General features: G+C 39.1%; 1 protein-coding gene across 4 annotated transcripts in view; it reads left to right on the forward strand.

Annotated features, from left to right (window-relative positions):
• The first annotated feature begins 3,963 nt into the window (after positions 1-3,963).
• Positions 3,964-16,422, forward strand: part of LOC148114690 (complement factor H-related protein 1-like) — a 41,947-nt gene continuing 29,488 nt past the window's right edge. For 3 of the 4 annotated variants that reach the window (XM_087890071.1, XM_087890073.1, XM_087890074.1), the window contains exons 1-3: positions 4,081-4,325; positions 9,741-9,914; positions 12,870-13,058. In XM_087890071.1, the coding sequence (XP_087746197.1) occupies positions 4,262-4,325; positions 9,741-9,914; positions 12,870-13,058 (427 nt within the window). In that variant the 5' untranslated portion in view covers positions 4,081-4,261. Of the gene's footprint in view, positions 4,040-4,080; positions 4,326-9,740; positions 9,915-12,869; positions 13,059-16,422 lie in introns of those variants that run through there. The other variant, XM_087890072.1, reaches the window with a different exon arrangement.

Below are 16,422 nucleotides of genomic sequence, written 5' to 3' on the forward strand. Positions count from 1 at the left end.
AAGGCAGATAAAATATTATAATGCAACATTATGAATAACTTTTTAAAAATGCACCTGGAGTGAGGAATTTTCCCTGAATTTTAGCTGTAAACATTTGATCATTCTGAATTATCAATCAGCAACCCATCTTAAAGCAATAACAATAGATAATTGTAAACGATATTTTTAGTGTGTAGATGTGTTGAATTCTTAAAAAATAAATAAATCCAAAAATGATTTTCCATTGCCAAACAGTTTGTAATATATTTTGTAAAGAAACAGAGTAGTACAGTAAACACTTCAACTCACTATCCAATCAAAGACCCACAAACAGTTGCTTGTGCTGTTGTTGCTCTGGAGTTAGCATAATAAAACTTGATGTTCATAATCAGAAGGAGGTTCAGCCAAACAGATTTATGCCTATTAACATCTAAGATGGGAAACAAGGCTTTGTTTTTCTTTTCTTTTTTTCCCTTTCTTTTTCTTTTTGACAGTTGTTATTGTTAGTTGAGAAGTCGTGTCTGACCCATCGCGACCCCATGGGCAATGTTCCTCCTGGCCTTCATGTCCTCTACCATCCTCTAAAGTCCATTTAAGCTCACGCCTACTGCTTCAGTGACTCCATCCAGCCACTTTGTTCTCTGTTGTCCCCTTCTTCTTTTGCCCTCAATCTTTCCCAGCATTAGGCTCTTCTCCAGTGAGTCCTTCCTTCTCATTAGGTGGCCAAAATATTTCAGTTTCATCTTCAGGATCTGGCCTTCTAAAGAGCAGTCAGGGTTGATCTCCTTTAGGACTGAGTGGCTTAGTGCTTTTCCCTACTTTCTTCAATTTAAGCCTACATTTTGCAACAATCAACTCCTGGTGTTGTTTTTACTGACTGTATAGAGCTTCTCCATCTTTGGCTGCAGAGCATATAGTCAATCTGATTTCTGTGTTGACCGTCTGGTGATGTCCATGTGTAGAGTCATCTCTTGGGTTGTTGGAAAAGAGTGTTTGTTTTGACCATGGTTTTTTGGTGATAATTCTATAAAGTGCTGTAGGGCTTCATAGAACTGGTCAATTTCATCCTCTTCAGTACCAGTGGTTGGGGCATAGACTTGGACTACTGTGATATTGAATGGTTTGCCTTGGATTCGAACTGAGATCATTCTGTCATTTTGGGGATTGTATCCCAGTATTGCTTTTCCTATTCTTTTATTGAACATGAAGGCTACTCCATTTCTTCTGAGGGTTTCTTGCCCGCAGTAGTATACCTGATGGTCATCTGAATTAAATTCACCCATTCCTGTCCATTTTAGTTCGCTGATTCCTAAGATGTCAATATTCAGTCTTGTTATCTCTTGTTTGACCATGTCCAGCTTGCCTTGATTCATGGATCTTACATTCCAGGATCCTATGGAGAAAAAATATTTGCAGCATCAGACTTTCCTTTTACAACCAGATGCATCCACAGCTGAGTTCCTTTTGGCTTTGGCCCAGTTGCTTCATTCTTTCTGGCACTACTAGTACTAGCCCTCTGCTCTTCCCCAGTAGCATATTGGACACCTTCCGACCTGAGGGGCTCATCTTCCAGCATCATATCTTCTTTCTTTTTGGTACTGTCCATTGGGTTTTCATGGCAAAGATACTGGAGTGGATTGCCATTTCCTTCTCCAGTGGATCACATTTTGTCAGAGGTCTCTGCTATGACCTATCCATCTTGGGTGGCCCTGCAGGGCATAGCTTATAGTTTCGTTGAGTTACGCAAGTCCCTTCGCCACGACAAGGCAGTAATCCATGAAGGGGAGGAGGGAAATAAGGGACATTTTTTTAAAAAAAAAATGTTCTGTTTTCTAGATTGTGTGAGGAAAGCTAATCAGTGGCCAGTAAACAGATTTCTCTTAGCAGAATGCATTGAATGGGTTTCTCACATCTTCATTTATATATATATGCAACATAGAGCAGAATTGTATTCTTAAATTGTGAAAAGAAAATGTTTATATGAATAGTAATATTAATTGTTTTTCAGGTTTTTGAAAAATATTTTAGAGGCAATGGGATTATTTCTTTTACATTATATTAATAGGATTTTGAATGTACTTTTAATATAACCAAGCACAAAAAGAAATCAGATAGCAGAATTACGAGCCTATTGTAATATACTGTCTTGACACTCTCAATACAGATGTTTATTAGGCTTAAACAGACAGCCTACTCAAAACCAAAAATGTATATTGCAAAAAGAAAGAAATGGCAGTTCTCCTGTGTTGACAAGTAACAGCTGTATTTGCAGTCTGCTTTTTATTGTAATCATTAAACAACACACCATTTTTATTAAACTTTATACATTAAAGATACAAAGTTAAAAAAAAGAGAAATAGGAATGGCAGAAAAGAATGAAAAAAGAACCAGAAACAGAAAAAAATACTGTGTTTCCCTGAAAATAAGACCCTGTCTTATATTTTTTGAACCCCAAAATAAGCGTTTGGCCTTATTTTTGGGGAGGTCTTATTATTATTTTGTGTTGCATGGAGTAAGATGGGATTCCTCTTGCTGTCTTACCTGATTTCCAACTCTGCATTTAAATATTTTCAGGGAGGGTTTATTTTTGTGGGGAGGCTTATTTTAGCACATGCACTCAAAAGCCCAATTGGGCTTATTATTAGGGAATGTCTTATTTTCAGGGAAACAGGGTATTTTAAGAATATCATAAAGAAAAAAGACAGTATATAAAGATGTAACAGAATAACAGAATTGGAAGGGAACATCGATGTCTCCTGGTATAAGCCTCTGCTCAAGAAGAAGCATAGAAAAAAAATCATCAACAAATACTAAGAAAAAACACACATTCTATTTACACCTTCTAAGCAAATAAAATGGTGATAAGAAATTAATCATCTGGTTCTGGTTTTCCTGACCCAAAGGGCCAAGGAAAGATGCTAGCTGTTTTTCTAAAGGTCTTTAAGGTGTGGACCAATGTTAATACTAAAAATGCCTTGTAAACCTTCTTAAAGTTTATTGTATGTTATTGTGTCAATAATTATTTATTAAAAAGGAAGAATTGCTCAGTGATAGTATGGTCTACAATTTTTGTGTCACTTGAATAATTTTAGCCATTTACTAGAAGTAGCATGCTATAGAACCCATCAGTCAAGGAACTTCAACTAAGAGGTTCTAGGAAAAGAGCCTTCTTTGCCATGGTTACAATCTTGCTGCTGGAGATGATATATGACCCCACCCTCTAGGCCTTCTGGATTGACCTCAAAACTTGTCTCACACAATTGGCTTGGGACTATGATGGGCAGTGGTGGGTTGCCCCTAGTTTGCACCGGTTTTATAGAACTGGTAGTAAAACTGGCGGGAGGCTCTGCCCACTGACACTACATCATCAAAATGCGTCTGCACATGCGCAGAAGGGCACATGGCCCCACTGCGAACCGGTAGTAGAGGTAAGTAGAACCCACCCCTGATGATGGGGGTGCTTTACACTATTGTGTGAGCTTTTGTGTGAGGGGAGCTATAGTGATTTAATTCCCTTTTTCAGGAGGGAAGGGAACTTGGTAAAAACCAAGTTTTTATAGCTCTTATACACAGGTATAAAAATGAGGTAAGAAGAAAAAGGTAGCTCTTGTATCCTTCTGATAAGGTGGCAATCTCTTTCTTATTTTCTCTGTTCTTATATCCACTGGGAGTTGATATTATTTTGACTTCCTAGATATTTGTAAAAGTTAAATCCAACCCTAGCTCTCCAGAATTGGGGGGAGGGGAAGGGGAAACAAACAGGCACCAAAGGGTACAGTCTCCCATGGGATTGCCAATGATTAACTGTATTTGACTGAAGATTGTAAAACTACAATTTTTTAAAAGAAAGATATTGGATATCTACAACGTGTGGTTCCTATACATCATAAATGCAAAATAGATCTGTCAGATTCATAAATGTCATGTATAATAATTTTGCTGTTAGCTGCTGCTGCTGAAGACATTGGAAAGATTCTTGAATGCAAGTAGTGTTTTTTTTTCCTTCATAAGAATCAGAAGCACTGCCTGAGAAGCCAAAGTATTGCTTTATTTGTTTATGGTAATTATTGCAACACAAATTTCAAAAAATTCTTGTGGAATCCTCTCTTAGCTCTTGGCAAGATCGTATTCTTATTCCTGTAATACTGTCTTCTCCCAGATTCCTTGACAACAAACAAACAAACAAAAAATGAGGAAGGGATGGTAGTAGTTGGGAGAAATCCACCGAGATTGCCAAACTGCCGAACTGAGGTTTGGTAGTTGAGACATTGCCTGAAGAGCTATGAAGAGCTGGCTACTCTTGGTTGCTGCTGTTCTTCTCTGGCCTGGCGGCTCTTCTCAAAATGGTAAGTTAAGAAGAAAAGAAATCAAGGGGTTACTAAGGAAAGCAGCTTCTGCTGCGTTCATCAAAGAAGCAATTTCTTTCAGCAAAAGCAAAGAGTTCCATTCTCCACCTGTGGCTTTTTGGAAATTTGTAATGGCAGATTCTTTAAGGATATCATAGACTTACAGTATAATTCCAATCCCCTTCTTAAATGCAAGATTTTTGAGCAACTGATTTGTGTATAGCAAAATACCTTGCATCAGTATTGTAAATTCACACCTATTGTGAGGGACTTTGCTTCAGTTAATAAAAAAGAGGATAGGATGATAACCAAATGATCACCATGTCTAATAACGCTACTTTATGTTTAATGGTTTATTTTGCTTATAAACAAAAAAGATCCTCAAAAGTTGAAATGAACAGATGTAAAAATGAAATATATTTATATTATATAAATATAATTTATATATCTACCATATTTCTACCATAATTTAACCAAGTACATGCTGTCAATATGAATCTACATTTCCCCCCAATTTTTCTCTCGTCTTCCTTCTAGATGGGGTGATTTTATGAGAGCCTCCATTATGCCTTGGGCTGCCCCTATAGCACATGATACATGCATAAAAACATAGATCATCTAGGAACCATAACCTGTTCCAAGGAGACCAGTCAGAAGTTTGAAATTTTAGAGATGTATTTCAGTTGTGTTTACATCAGGATACATACAAAAGTAATTAGTATATATCTTAATTCACAGTGATGATATCCTTTAGGAGAAGAAAAACAGGGAAATATTCACATCTCAAGACATTGAAGCTAAGATTACATTCGCTTATATTCACACTAATTGAACCTTTGAGCAAATAATAATAAAATAAATAATTAATTATTTATCACTGTTTTTGATGGTTGCCTGACAGTTGCCTAGGCTGGGCTTTCTTGTTTCCCTTTTTTAATCAATTGATTTATGTTTCTTATATGGGGGGAAAAGTAAGAAAAGTATTGACCCTGTAAACGTAGACCACAGAAGGTTTTCTTTTCCCAATAATTGTAAAATTAACAAACCATTTGTACAATAGGTAATGATTGCCATCTCGTATCAAGCTGTTACTTTCAAATTCGATAGCTGAAGGGTTAGACATATTCTACAATTATTTTCTTCCCTGCTTCTGCCCACCATTGTTGTTTTGAATGAATATTTGTGCTCTCTACACTGTATAAACTCTCTCTCTCCCTCCCTCTCCCTCCCCCCTCTCTCCCACTCCCTCTCTCTCTCTCCCCCCCCTCAATATCTCACAATTGTATTCTACTATGCTCTATCTCTAAAAAAGATAAGGAAAGGAAAGGTGAGAGAATTACAGCCTATAGAATAAATTCTCAGCTGGCACCATTTAAACTTGATAAAAAGAAAGAAACTATAGATAATAGATATTGATAAATTAATAGTAAGAAATGGATTTATTTCTCTGGGGAAAGAACTGTTGCCAGCTTTAACATTTTTGAGTCAGATGGAAGGAAGTATATAGGGAAAGATGAGAGGGTGATTACAATTAACAAAAATTTATTGTTGAAAATCTAATATGTACAATATCAGAAAGATTCCTTCAGGACCACCCATGTTTAGCCCCGGTAAGTACCGGCAAGGAGGAAATGCCACAGAATCTTTTACAAAGAAGTTGCTTTCGGGGGGCAAGTTTGCTGGCTCTTCAACCTCTCTCTATCTCCCCATCCACAGAGTTGCTTAGGTTACACATCAGCAAGGGAAGTTTACATATTACAGGCAGTCCTTGAGTTATACCTTAATGGAGACTTTCCATCACAGTTATGCAACATGTTATGATCATAAAGTGAGTCAGTCATGAGAGTGACTAGATTTTATAAATATTTTTGTGGTGGTCATTAAATGAATTATCACAGTCATTAAGTGAATACGTATTTGTTAAGTATACCAATGGTTCGCCATTGGTGTGGTTTTGCAGTAAATCAGAATTTAATTTAATATTTAAATTTATATACTGCCCTTCTCCCGAAGGACTCAGGGCGGTGAACAGCCAGAAGTAAAAAACATCAAATACAAAATTTAACAACAATTTAAAAATAAATTAAACATTTTGGCCCGACAGTTAAAATCCCCCATTAAAAATCCAAATTAAAATACACAATTGGAGAGATTAGGCCAGCCCAACTTGATGAAATAAAAAGGTTTTGAGGGCCCAACGGAAAGTATCTAAGTCTGGAATCGTCCGTATCTCCGGGGGGAGCTCATTCCAGAGGGCAGGTGCTCCGACAGAGAAAGCTCTCCCCCTGGGGGCCACCAGTCGGCATTGTTTGGCCGATGGCACCCAGAGGAGCCCCCCTCTGTGGGAGCGTACTGGCCGGTGGAAGGCTCTCAGTGGCAGATGGCGGTCCCGTAAATATCCAGGCCCTAAGACATGGAGCACTCTAAAGGTGGTCACCAACACCTTGAATTGCACCCGGAGGACCACTGGGAGCCAGTGCAGCTCATGCAGCAGATGTGTTACATGGGAGCGCCATGATGCTCCCATAATCACCCACACGGCCGCATTCTGGACCAGTTGAAGCCTCCGGGTGCTCTTCAAGGGGAGCCCCATGTAGAGAGCATTGCAGTACTCCAGGTGGGAAGTGATGAGGGCATGAGTGACCGTGCATAAGGAGTCCCGATCCAGAAAGGGACGCAACTGGCAAATCAGGTGAACCTGATAAAAAGCCCCCCTGGCCACAGCCGTCACATGCTCTTCTAAAGATAGCCATGCATCCAGGAGGAAACCCAAGTTGCGAGCCCTCTCTGTGGGGGCCAATGACTTGCCCCCAATAGTCAGAGATGGCACCAACTGACTATATCGGGACGCCGGAAGCCACAGCCACTCGGTCTTGGATGGGTTGAGCTTGAGCCTGTTTCTCCCCATCCAGATCCGCATGGCCTCCAGACACTGGGACATCAAGGGCATCATTGGGGTGGTCCGGGGTGGAGATGTACAGCTAAGTGTCATCAGCATACTGATGGTACTTCACCCTGAAACCATGGATGATCTCACCCAGCGGCTTCACATAAATGTTGAACAGAAGGGGCAAGAGGACCGACCCCTGTGGCACCCCACATACAAGGCGCCTCGGAGTCGACCTCTGGCCCCCCGTCAACACAAACTGTGACCGGTCAGAGAGGAAGAAGGAGAACCACTGCAACACAGTGCCCCCCACCCCTAACCCCTCCATCTGGTGCAGCATGATACCATGGTTGATGGTATCAAAAGCCACTGAGAGATCTAACAGGACCAGGACAGAGGAACAGCCCCTGTCCCGAGCCCTCCAGAGATCATCAATCAATGCGATCAATGCCGTTTCCGTGCTGTGCCTAGGCCTGAAGCCCAACTGGAACGGATCGAGATAGACTGCTTCATCCAGGTACTGGGGAAACTGTCACGCCACCACACTCTCAACAACCTTAGACAGAAAGCGAACGTTGGAGATAGGATGATAATTTGCTAAAACAGCCAGGTCCAGGGAGGGCTTCTTGAGGAGGGGCCTCACCACCGCCTCTTTCAAGGTGGTGGGAAAGTAGCCCTCTTTCAAAGAAGCGTTAACAACTTCCTGAAGCCAGCCTCGTGTAACCTCCCGGGAAGCCAGCGCCAACCAGGAGGGACACGGGTCCAATAAACAAGTGGTTGTGCTAAGTCTACCCAGAATCCTGTCCACATCTTCAGTGGTCACTGGGTCAAACTCCTCCGAAATAACGTTCTCAAGACCTGTCTCCATCACCCCACCTATATCTACCCAGTCAGAGTCCAGGCCTTTCCAAATTTGAGGGACTTTGTCATGCAGATACTACACAAAATCCTCAGCCCTGCCCTCCAAGGGGTCCTCCCACACTCCCGGATGGAGCAGGGAGCGGGTCACCCTGAACAGGGCGGCTGGGCGGTTATCTGCAGACGTGATAAGAATGGAAAAATAATTAAACTTTGCCATTTTTATCGCCACTAGGTAGGTCTTAATATGAGACCTTATCAGTGTTCGGTCCGATTCGGAAAGGCTGGCCCTCCAACTGCTCTCTAGGCGTCTTTTCTGGCGCTTCATCTCCCTCAGCTCCTCAGAGAACCAGGGATCTAAGTGAGATCGGCGGCGGGTCAGAGGCCGCAAAGGCACGACATGGTCCAAAGCTCCAGTGGCCGCCCTATCCCAGGCAGCCACCAGGTCTTCAGCCGGGTCGTGAGCCAGAGCGTCAGGGAAAGGCCCAAGCTCCATCTGGAACCTATCAGGATCCATCAGGTGCCTGGGGTGGAACCACCTGGTTGGTTCCGCCTCCCTGCGGCACCTTGTAGTGGTTTGAAGGTCAAGTTGAAGGAGAGAATGGTCAGACCATGACAAGGGTTTAATCACTACATCCCCTTTATCTAAACCATTCAGCCACTGGCCAGAGATGAAAATCAAGTCCAGAGTGTGTCCCCCTATGTGTGTAGGGCCATGAACTAACTGGGTCAGGTCCATGGCCATCATGGAAGCCATGAACTCTCGAGCCGCCTCAGACTTTTCACCGATGGACGGCAGATTGAAATCCCCCATAACTATAAGTCTTGGGGTATCAACCGCCATCCTGGCTATCACGTTGAGCAGTTCAGGCAGGGCCGCCGCCACATGGCAGGGAGCCAGGTACGTGATCAGGAGGCCCACCTGTACCCCATGACCCCACTTCACAAAGAGGGACTCACATCCGGTTATCTGAGGCACAGTGGCCTCCTTCGGACCAAGACCTTCCTTTATAACAACCGCTACCCCCCTCCCCTCCCCTCAACCCTTGGCTCATGGAATGCTCGGAAGCCTGGTGGGCACATTTCAACAAGGGGAAACCCCTCCTCCTGGCCCAACCAGGTCTCTGTAATACGGAGGCCAGGTCCGCTCCCCCCTCTTGAACAAGATCACAAATGACGGTGGCTTTATTTACAACGGACCTGGCATTGCACAACATCAGCCAAAGGCCCGGGCCCTGAGGAGAAGTAAATGCTTTGTACTTACTTAGATTTTCATAAATCTTAGAGAATCTTACTTAGATTTTCACATGACCCTGTCATAAAACAGGATCATGTGTACACGGGATGCTGCAATTGACTGTAAATACAACCCAGTTGCCCAGTACCAAGGTGCACTCATCTGACCGAAGCAGGGGGTGAGTGTTGAAATTTTGAATCTGGATCATAAGCACTCCACAAGTAAATTCCCTGGCATTTCAAATGATCACTAAATTGAGGATTACTTATAGTTAAGTGTCCAGCAAGCATTGGTTTCTTAGTTAAGACAAAAGTGGGAAATAATTATCTAACTTGGGTTTATTATCTCCAGTTCATGGGAAGTTCATGAGAGTAAATAGAAAAAGTGAGCTTGTCTAAGCAAATAAGATAATTTTATGTAAATATAATTTCAGCATGTGAAGAACCAGATGAGATTGACTTTGGGGAAATTGTGAGTGCTGAGAAAGCCAAGTATCTGGAAAATGACCGAGTGCAATACAGGTGCAACCCTGGCTATGTCTTGGAAGGACCTGAATGGATTCAGTGTAAGGGACAAAAATGGACACCTCATCTACCAAAATGCTTGGGTAAGGCATCATGCTTTTTTTTTTTTACTAGTGTAGACCTGAGAGAAAATGCTGAATTCATCCAATAGGAGAAGAATTGTAGCTGCCAAATTCTTTGAGAATTGGATTGAATTTCCATCTGAAGCCAGGCTTTCCTCTAAAGCCATAAACTGTGCTGGTGTCATCTTCTTCCATTCGAAAGCTAAAAAAAAATTAAACTGATCCAAATTGTTGAATGAGCAAGCAAAATAGTAGATATAATTAAATGATATTCAACTGGAAGCTCATTCAAGAATACTGAGTAACTGCGGGATACAATTACATCTGGTTACAGACTCAGTGGTTAATAAAATAGGAAAGTGAATTCTTTTGCTATGGAATTCAGCCAGCTAGAATGATGTAGAAGGAAAACTTTTGACTCTAGTAATTACAATTTATTCAGCACATTTACTCAGTTTCCTCCATGATCTTTCCATCTCTATTAATAATGCAAAACTAGATCCCATCATCCTTGTAGCTGGTACAGTTGGGTAAATCATCACATTCCTACATCCTTTTAGCAAAAACTGTCTAGGAAATAACAAAAACTCAGACAATTCAGCACAGTTTGTCGAGGTTATTCAGAGGACAAAAGCCTTGGTAGTACAGTGGTCTAAGGCACCCTGTTATTAAGCTGGTTATTAAGACCAGCTGCCTGCAATTACTGCAGGTTCGAATCTCGCCAAGGCTCAAGGTTGACTCAGCCTTCCATCCTTTCTAAGGTAGGTAAATTGAGGACCCAGTTGTGGGGGCAATAAGCTGACTTTGTATAAATATACAAAAGGATAAAGGCTATTGCTGAGCACATTGTAAGCTGCCCTGAGTCTCCGGAGAAGGGCGGCATATAAATCAAATTAAAAAAAAAAATACTTCACTGAAACATTTCTGGCCAGGACTCAGATTTCTTTTATTTGACTGGTGCCTTGGTAGTGACTTTTCCTCCAGTTCCCCAAAGTTATTCCTTATGCTTGTTATGGATATTAGGATGTCATTAATTCAACAAACCCCTTCATGAATTACTACCATGTCATGGCAAAGGGGCTTGAAAAGCTCAAAAGCTATGAGCTAAGCCTTGTGAGGTCACCCAAGATGGACAGGTCATAGGAGAGTTCTGACAAAATGTGGTCTACTTGAGAAGGAAATTGCAACCCACACCGGTATCCTTGTCAATAAAACCACATGAACAGTACCAAAAGGCTAAACAATATGATGCTGGAAGATGAGTTCTTCAGATTGGATTGTGTCCAATATGCTACTGGGGAAGAGAGGAGGGCAATTACAAGTAGCACAAGAAAGAATGAAGCAGCTGGGCCAAAGCTGAAATGACACTCAGGTGTGGATGTGTCTGGTGGTGAAAAGAAAGTCCAGTGCTGTAAGAACACTATTCCATAGGAATCTGGAATGTAAGATCTATGAATCAAAGTAACACGGATCTGGTTGAACATGAAATGGAAAGATTGAAAGCAACATCTTGGGAATCAGTGCAATTAAAGTGGATGAGAATGAGCAATTTTAATGGAAAAACAATACAGGGATATAAACTCAAAAATGACAGAATGATCTTGGTTAGAATTCAAGGCAAAGCATTCAACATCATAGTAATTTAAATCTATGTCCCAACCACTGATGCTATAGAGCAGGGTGTCAAACAGGGGGTGGAGGGGTTTAAGTCTCAAAAAATGTAATTTTGATTTTGATTTTATCCTGAGGAAGTCATTTGGAGGGAGGGAGGGTTAGGGTGGGTTTGGGGGGGGAATTGGGGAGAAAATGTATTTGTAAAACTTTTTAAATTAAAAAAAAAAAAGAATTCAAGGCAAAGCCTTCAAGATCATAGTAATTCAAATCTATGCCCCAACCACTGATGTTATAAAGCAGGGTGTCAAACTGGATTTCATCATAGTGGATTGGAATTCAAAAAATAGGAAATCAAGATAACCGAAATAATAGCAATAAGAAGTTTAGCCATGAAGTTAAAAATGAAGTAGGGCAAAGACCCTGATGTTGAGAAAGATTGAAGGCAAAAGGACAAGGGGACAGCAGAGGATGAGGTGGATAGATAGTGTCATTGATGCAATGAACATGAATTGGGGCAAACTCCAGGAGACAATTAAGGACAGGGGTCCTGGTTTGCTATGGTCTATGGCATTGTGAATAGTCAGACATGACTTAGCAACTAAACAACAACATCACAATTCAATAAGGGGCTTTATAATATTTACTGGATAGCTAAAAGTTTAGTTTAGTTTATTTATTAGTTTATTTTGAATTTGTATACCGCCCTTCTCCCTGAGGACCCAGGGCGGTGAACAGCCAAATAAAAACATCAAATACAAATATTAAAATACAGTTAAAATATATATATAAATTTGGCCCCATTAATTAAAACGATAAACAAAACAATTAAAAACACTTAAAAAGAATTAGGCCAGCCCGGCTTGTTGGAAAAAGAAGGTTTTAAGGGCTTTAAAGTATTGTCTGTCAAACCTGTAATGCTGGAAATGTTAAATGGGTGGAAGAACATTGACTGATAGGATACTGACTTGCCTCATTATTAATAACAATAATCTCATTAATGTGAGCAAAAAGTAGAAATTAGAAAATAGAAATTGTCCCATTACAACTCAGTAAACTCAAGACATCTTTGCAGAACATTCTGAATTGCGCTGTGTGTTCTTAACTTAAAACAAACAGAACAACATCCGTTTGGCATGCTTCTACAAGCCAGTCCTCTAGCATAGGTCTAAAAACTATAGCAGAATCATAACTTGTTCATCATTAATACTGTGCTCTAACTTGGCTTATTTGTATTTGGCCTAGAATTATCCATTGTGACTTGTAAATCTGGTTTATTTTCTTAGTGGTAGAATAGAGGAGAAACCAATTGGCAATTATCTCCCTTCAGAAGATCTACCTTCTTTTCTTTTCTATTTTTTTTAGCACCCTGCAGTATCACAAGGCAACAGCTAGCAACAAAAAACTTGTTTGTATTTGGGAGTCAAAGAAAAGCTCGACTTATTCAGAGTAATCATAGCCTGCAATTTCAATGCAATGAAGGATATGTCATTGTGGTTCCATCAGTCAGAAAGTGTGTTGACGGTTACATGGAGTTGCCTTTATGTATCTCTGGTAAGCATGCTGTCAGTATCATGGATTCTGTCAGTGATTTAATCTTCACTGAACTCTCTCACATCTTGGCTTAGAATTTTACTAGTGTAATCTAAATTTTAAAAAAATCTGAAGCACATCAGATAGGAGAAGAATGTTCTGGCATTTCTCCAAACTTACAAATTGTCTCTAAGGTTAAGTCTTAACTGAACTTCAATTAAGAATTATGTTTCCTTGTAGTTGAAAATATGCATAATATTGGTAGACATAGGAATTTGTATCACAAATTGCAATTGTGCAAAAATACGTTGATGTCATATTATTAAAAGATAATTTAACTTGGAAAGTATTTGATGGTTAAATCAGCCTATAAATAGAAATTATACTGTGCTACGCTCACAGAGCTGATGGATTATTTTTATGCTGATAAAGTTGAAGAGTTTAAAATTAAAATACTGGGTGCTTGATGAATTAACAGGTAAATTGTTAGCATGTTGTTTAAAACAAGTGAGACAGCAACATAAAGTTTAAAATATCTACATATGATAGTATGAGAATTACAAATGCAATAGAATATACAATAGAACAGATTCAATTACAGATCCAACAGAACGAGCAATAATACAACACTGATATTACTATTCAGTTATTTAATCATATCTATCTGTGTGTAATAATTTAACTGAAAGACCTTTACAGTCTTTATTAGAACATGATTATGTGTCAGCCTTGCAAAGTAGATCGTAGAGAATGTATCATCAGATGAGCTAATTCTACTGTTAAGGTAGGGTTACTTTAACAGAATCTTGCAATCCAAAAGTACATTCCTTCCCCCTCTGCCCTTTACAGCCCATGAAACTGGGAGGGTCTCTTCTGAACCGCTTGCCCTGTCTATTCCTGGCATGGACTGAGTTGCCTTTTATTTTATTCGGCTTATATGCCACCCTATCTCACAATGGACTCAGGGCGGCTCACAACAATAAAACTGATGGTTCCCTTGGTTGCATTTCTTCCCTTTTTCTCCCAAGGTCATTCCCACATACCATTACTTCATATATTTCTGTAGAGATCTTGGCAGTTATCTGAGTCAACATAAAGCAAAAAGTATTTTAACTTATAACAAAACAAGAGAGAGAGAGAGAGAGAGAGAGAGAGAGAGAGAGAGAGAGAGAGAGAGAGAGAGAGAGAGAGATTGTTCTAATAGGTTGTACCTGATTTTATTTGAAAAGTTGGGCAGAATGTATAATAATGTTAAACCAATTTCTTTATAATTATTATTTTAAGGAATGTCAACAGTTTCAGCTAGAATTTCCTGCCCCAAAATTTAACAGTGTCAATATAATCAATTTAATCATATTTTATTGTTAATCAAATTGAATTTGAAACATATCAGAAATTTTAAAATACCTTTAAAGTTGAAAATGCTGATATTTCTGACTTATGGGGTGAAGACTTGGAATATTTGATAATGGAGTATCAATTTATGTAAGACTTTAAAACATGTTAAGTGTTTGTGTTAAGTGTAACTTGAGTTTGAAATGAATTTATGACAGGATTTTTTCTGAGTTTAGTGGAACATCTGAAAGACTATTTCAGAACGATTTCTGATTGTAGCTGAAATAGATTTTCTTTGTTGCTGGTGTAAGAAAGGTAAGGGCACATCAACTAATAGGGTTGCCAGGTCTGCTTCCAAAAAAGCAAGGGGGGGGGTTAAGTAGTAAAAAAATATAAAAAAAATACAATTAAATTATATATTTTCTTACAAATATTTTAACACATATTAAAATAATCATTTCAAAACTTTACTTAAAATTCAAAACATCAAATATATTATAATAATATGTAAAATATTAAATTACATTTTACTTTGCTGTCGTGTGTATTTTTTATTTGACTGCGCAGCTTTGATCAATTCTTTGTGTTTAAGGAATAATTCTTTAATTTCAGTACAACGTTGAGAAATATTTAAAAAATATACAAAGTTCACTTCGAACTGATGGTACAAGCAGTCGGTTACGTTTGTCAGTCCACAAATTTCCCATGACACTGAAAATTCATTCAACATTTGCATTTGATACCGGAATTGATGCACAATACTGGAACAGTTTCAGTAAACTCGGAGCTGGCTCTTTCTTGAAAAAGTACGTCCACTTATCAAGGGATGAATCGCCCTGCAGATGAACATAAACTTCTTCTAAGGCAGAAATTTCATCGAAGAAAGTGTTGGGTGGAAGTTCTTCTCGCCATGGTGATAATAACCAGATGTTCGTCATTTCTTCTAAAGTTGGAGGATTATTGCGATCAATTAGATTGAAACAACTTAGCGTCTCATATACTGAATCAGTGAAATTATACCACTTTTCTAGGTACGCAATGGCTCTTTGATACACGTTGATGGCTTCTATCTTGAACTTTTGCACGGCATTCTCAGGCAAATGTTTTTTACGTAAGGCAAATAAAACTTTCATTCCAAAAAACTGCTCATCGTATTTTTTTTTGCAAAGAATCACGCAGCTTACACATGATAATGTGAAGATCACATGCAAGAATTTTCTTGCTTTCCAGCTTCAGTAGGGTGTCTTGCATTATTGACATGAAGAAGTGCGTGAAATATAAATACAATTCTGAAATTGTTGGTTCATCGTCCTTTGCGAGTTCATTTTCCTGATCCGAAATAAGGTTCCAGATAACCTTATGGCACTCATCAGATCCAAGAGAAATAAAATACGATTTTAGAGGTATCCAGTTTAAAAGAAGTCTTTCTACCGCTTTAAACAAACTTAACCAACGTGTTGGAACATGGCGCAAAACATCATGGAATTCTGACTCGCAAAACTTATGTACCATTTCATCATAAAGCTTTTGAATAAAAAAAATGTCCACTATTTTGTGAAAAAAAATAGTGAACATAATGTGAAAAAAGCAGACTATCTGCTCAAATAGTGGACACCTGGCAACCCTATCAACTAATTTGATATGATCACGGCCAATTTTGGTTTTCTTTTGGAACAATCTTGTAATAAATAGAAATACTGTATATGCAAATGTTTTCATGTTAAAGATGTGAATGCTGTTTTACTATTTTGAATTACATTCTAAAATGAAGGCATCTAATACTTTCTTAGGAACTTGGGGTTATATCATCTGTAGCCAAGAAAGTTTGGAAAACTGCTATTACTTTAAATATCAAGAAGTGGATTCAAAAATGTATAACATCAATTTTTGAAAAGATCATTCTTTTCTGTAAAGAAAATTTGATATTGTAAAATTTTGTCATAGATTCTATAATAATGACAGATTATGTTTAAGTATAATTTGGAATTATATAATACATATAAGGTGTGCGTGTATTATATAAATTACACACACACACACACACACACAC

The sequence above is a fragment of the Pantherophis guttatus genome, chromosome 3 (assembly GCF_059756535.1).
Source record: "Pantherophis guttatus breed Tessera chromosome 3, ASM5975653v1, whole genome shotgun sequence".
NCBI lineage: Eukaryota > Metazoa > Chordata > Lepidosauria > Squamata > Colubridae > Pantherophis > Pantherophis guttatus.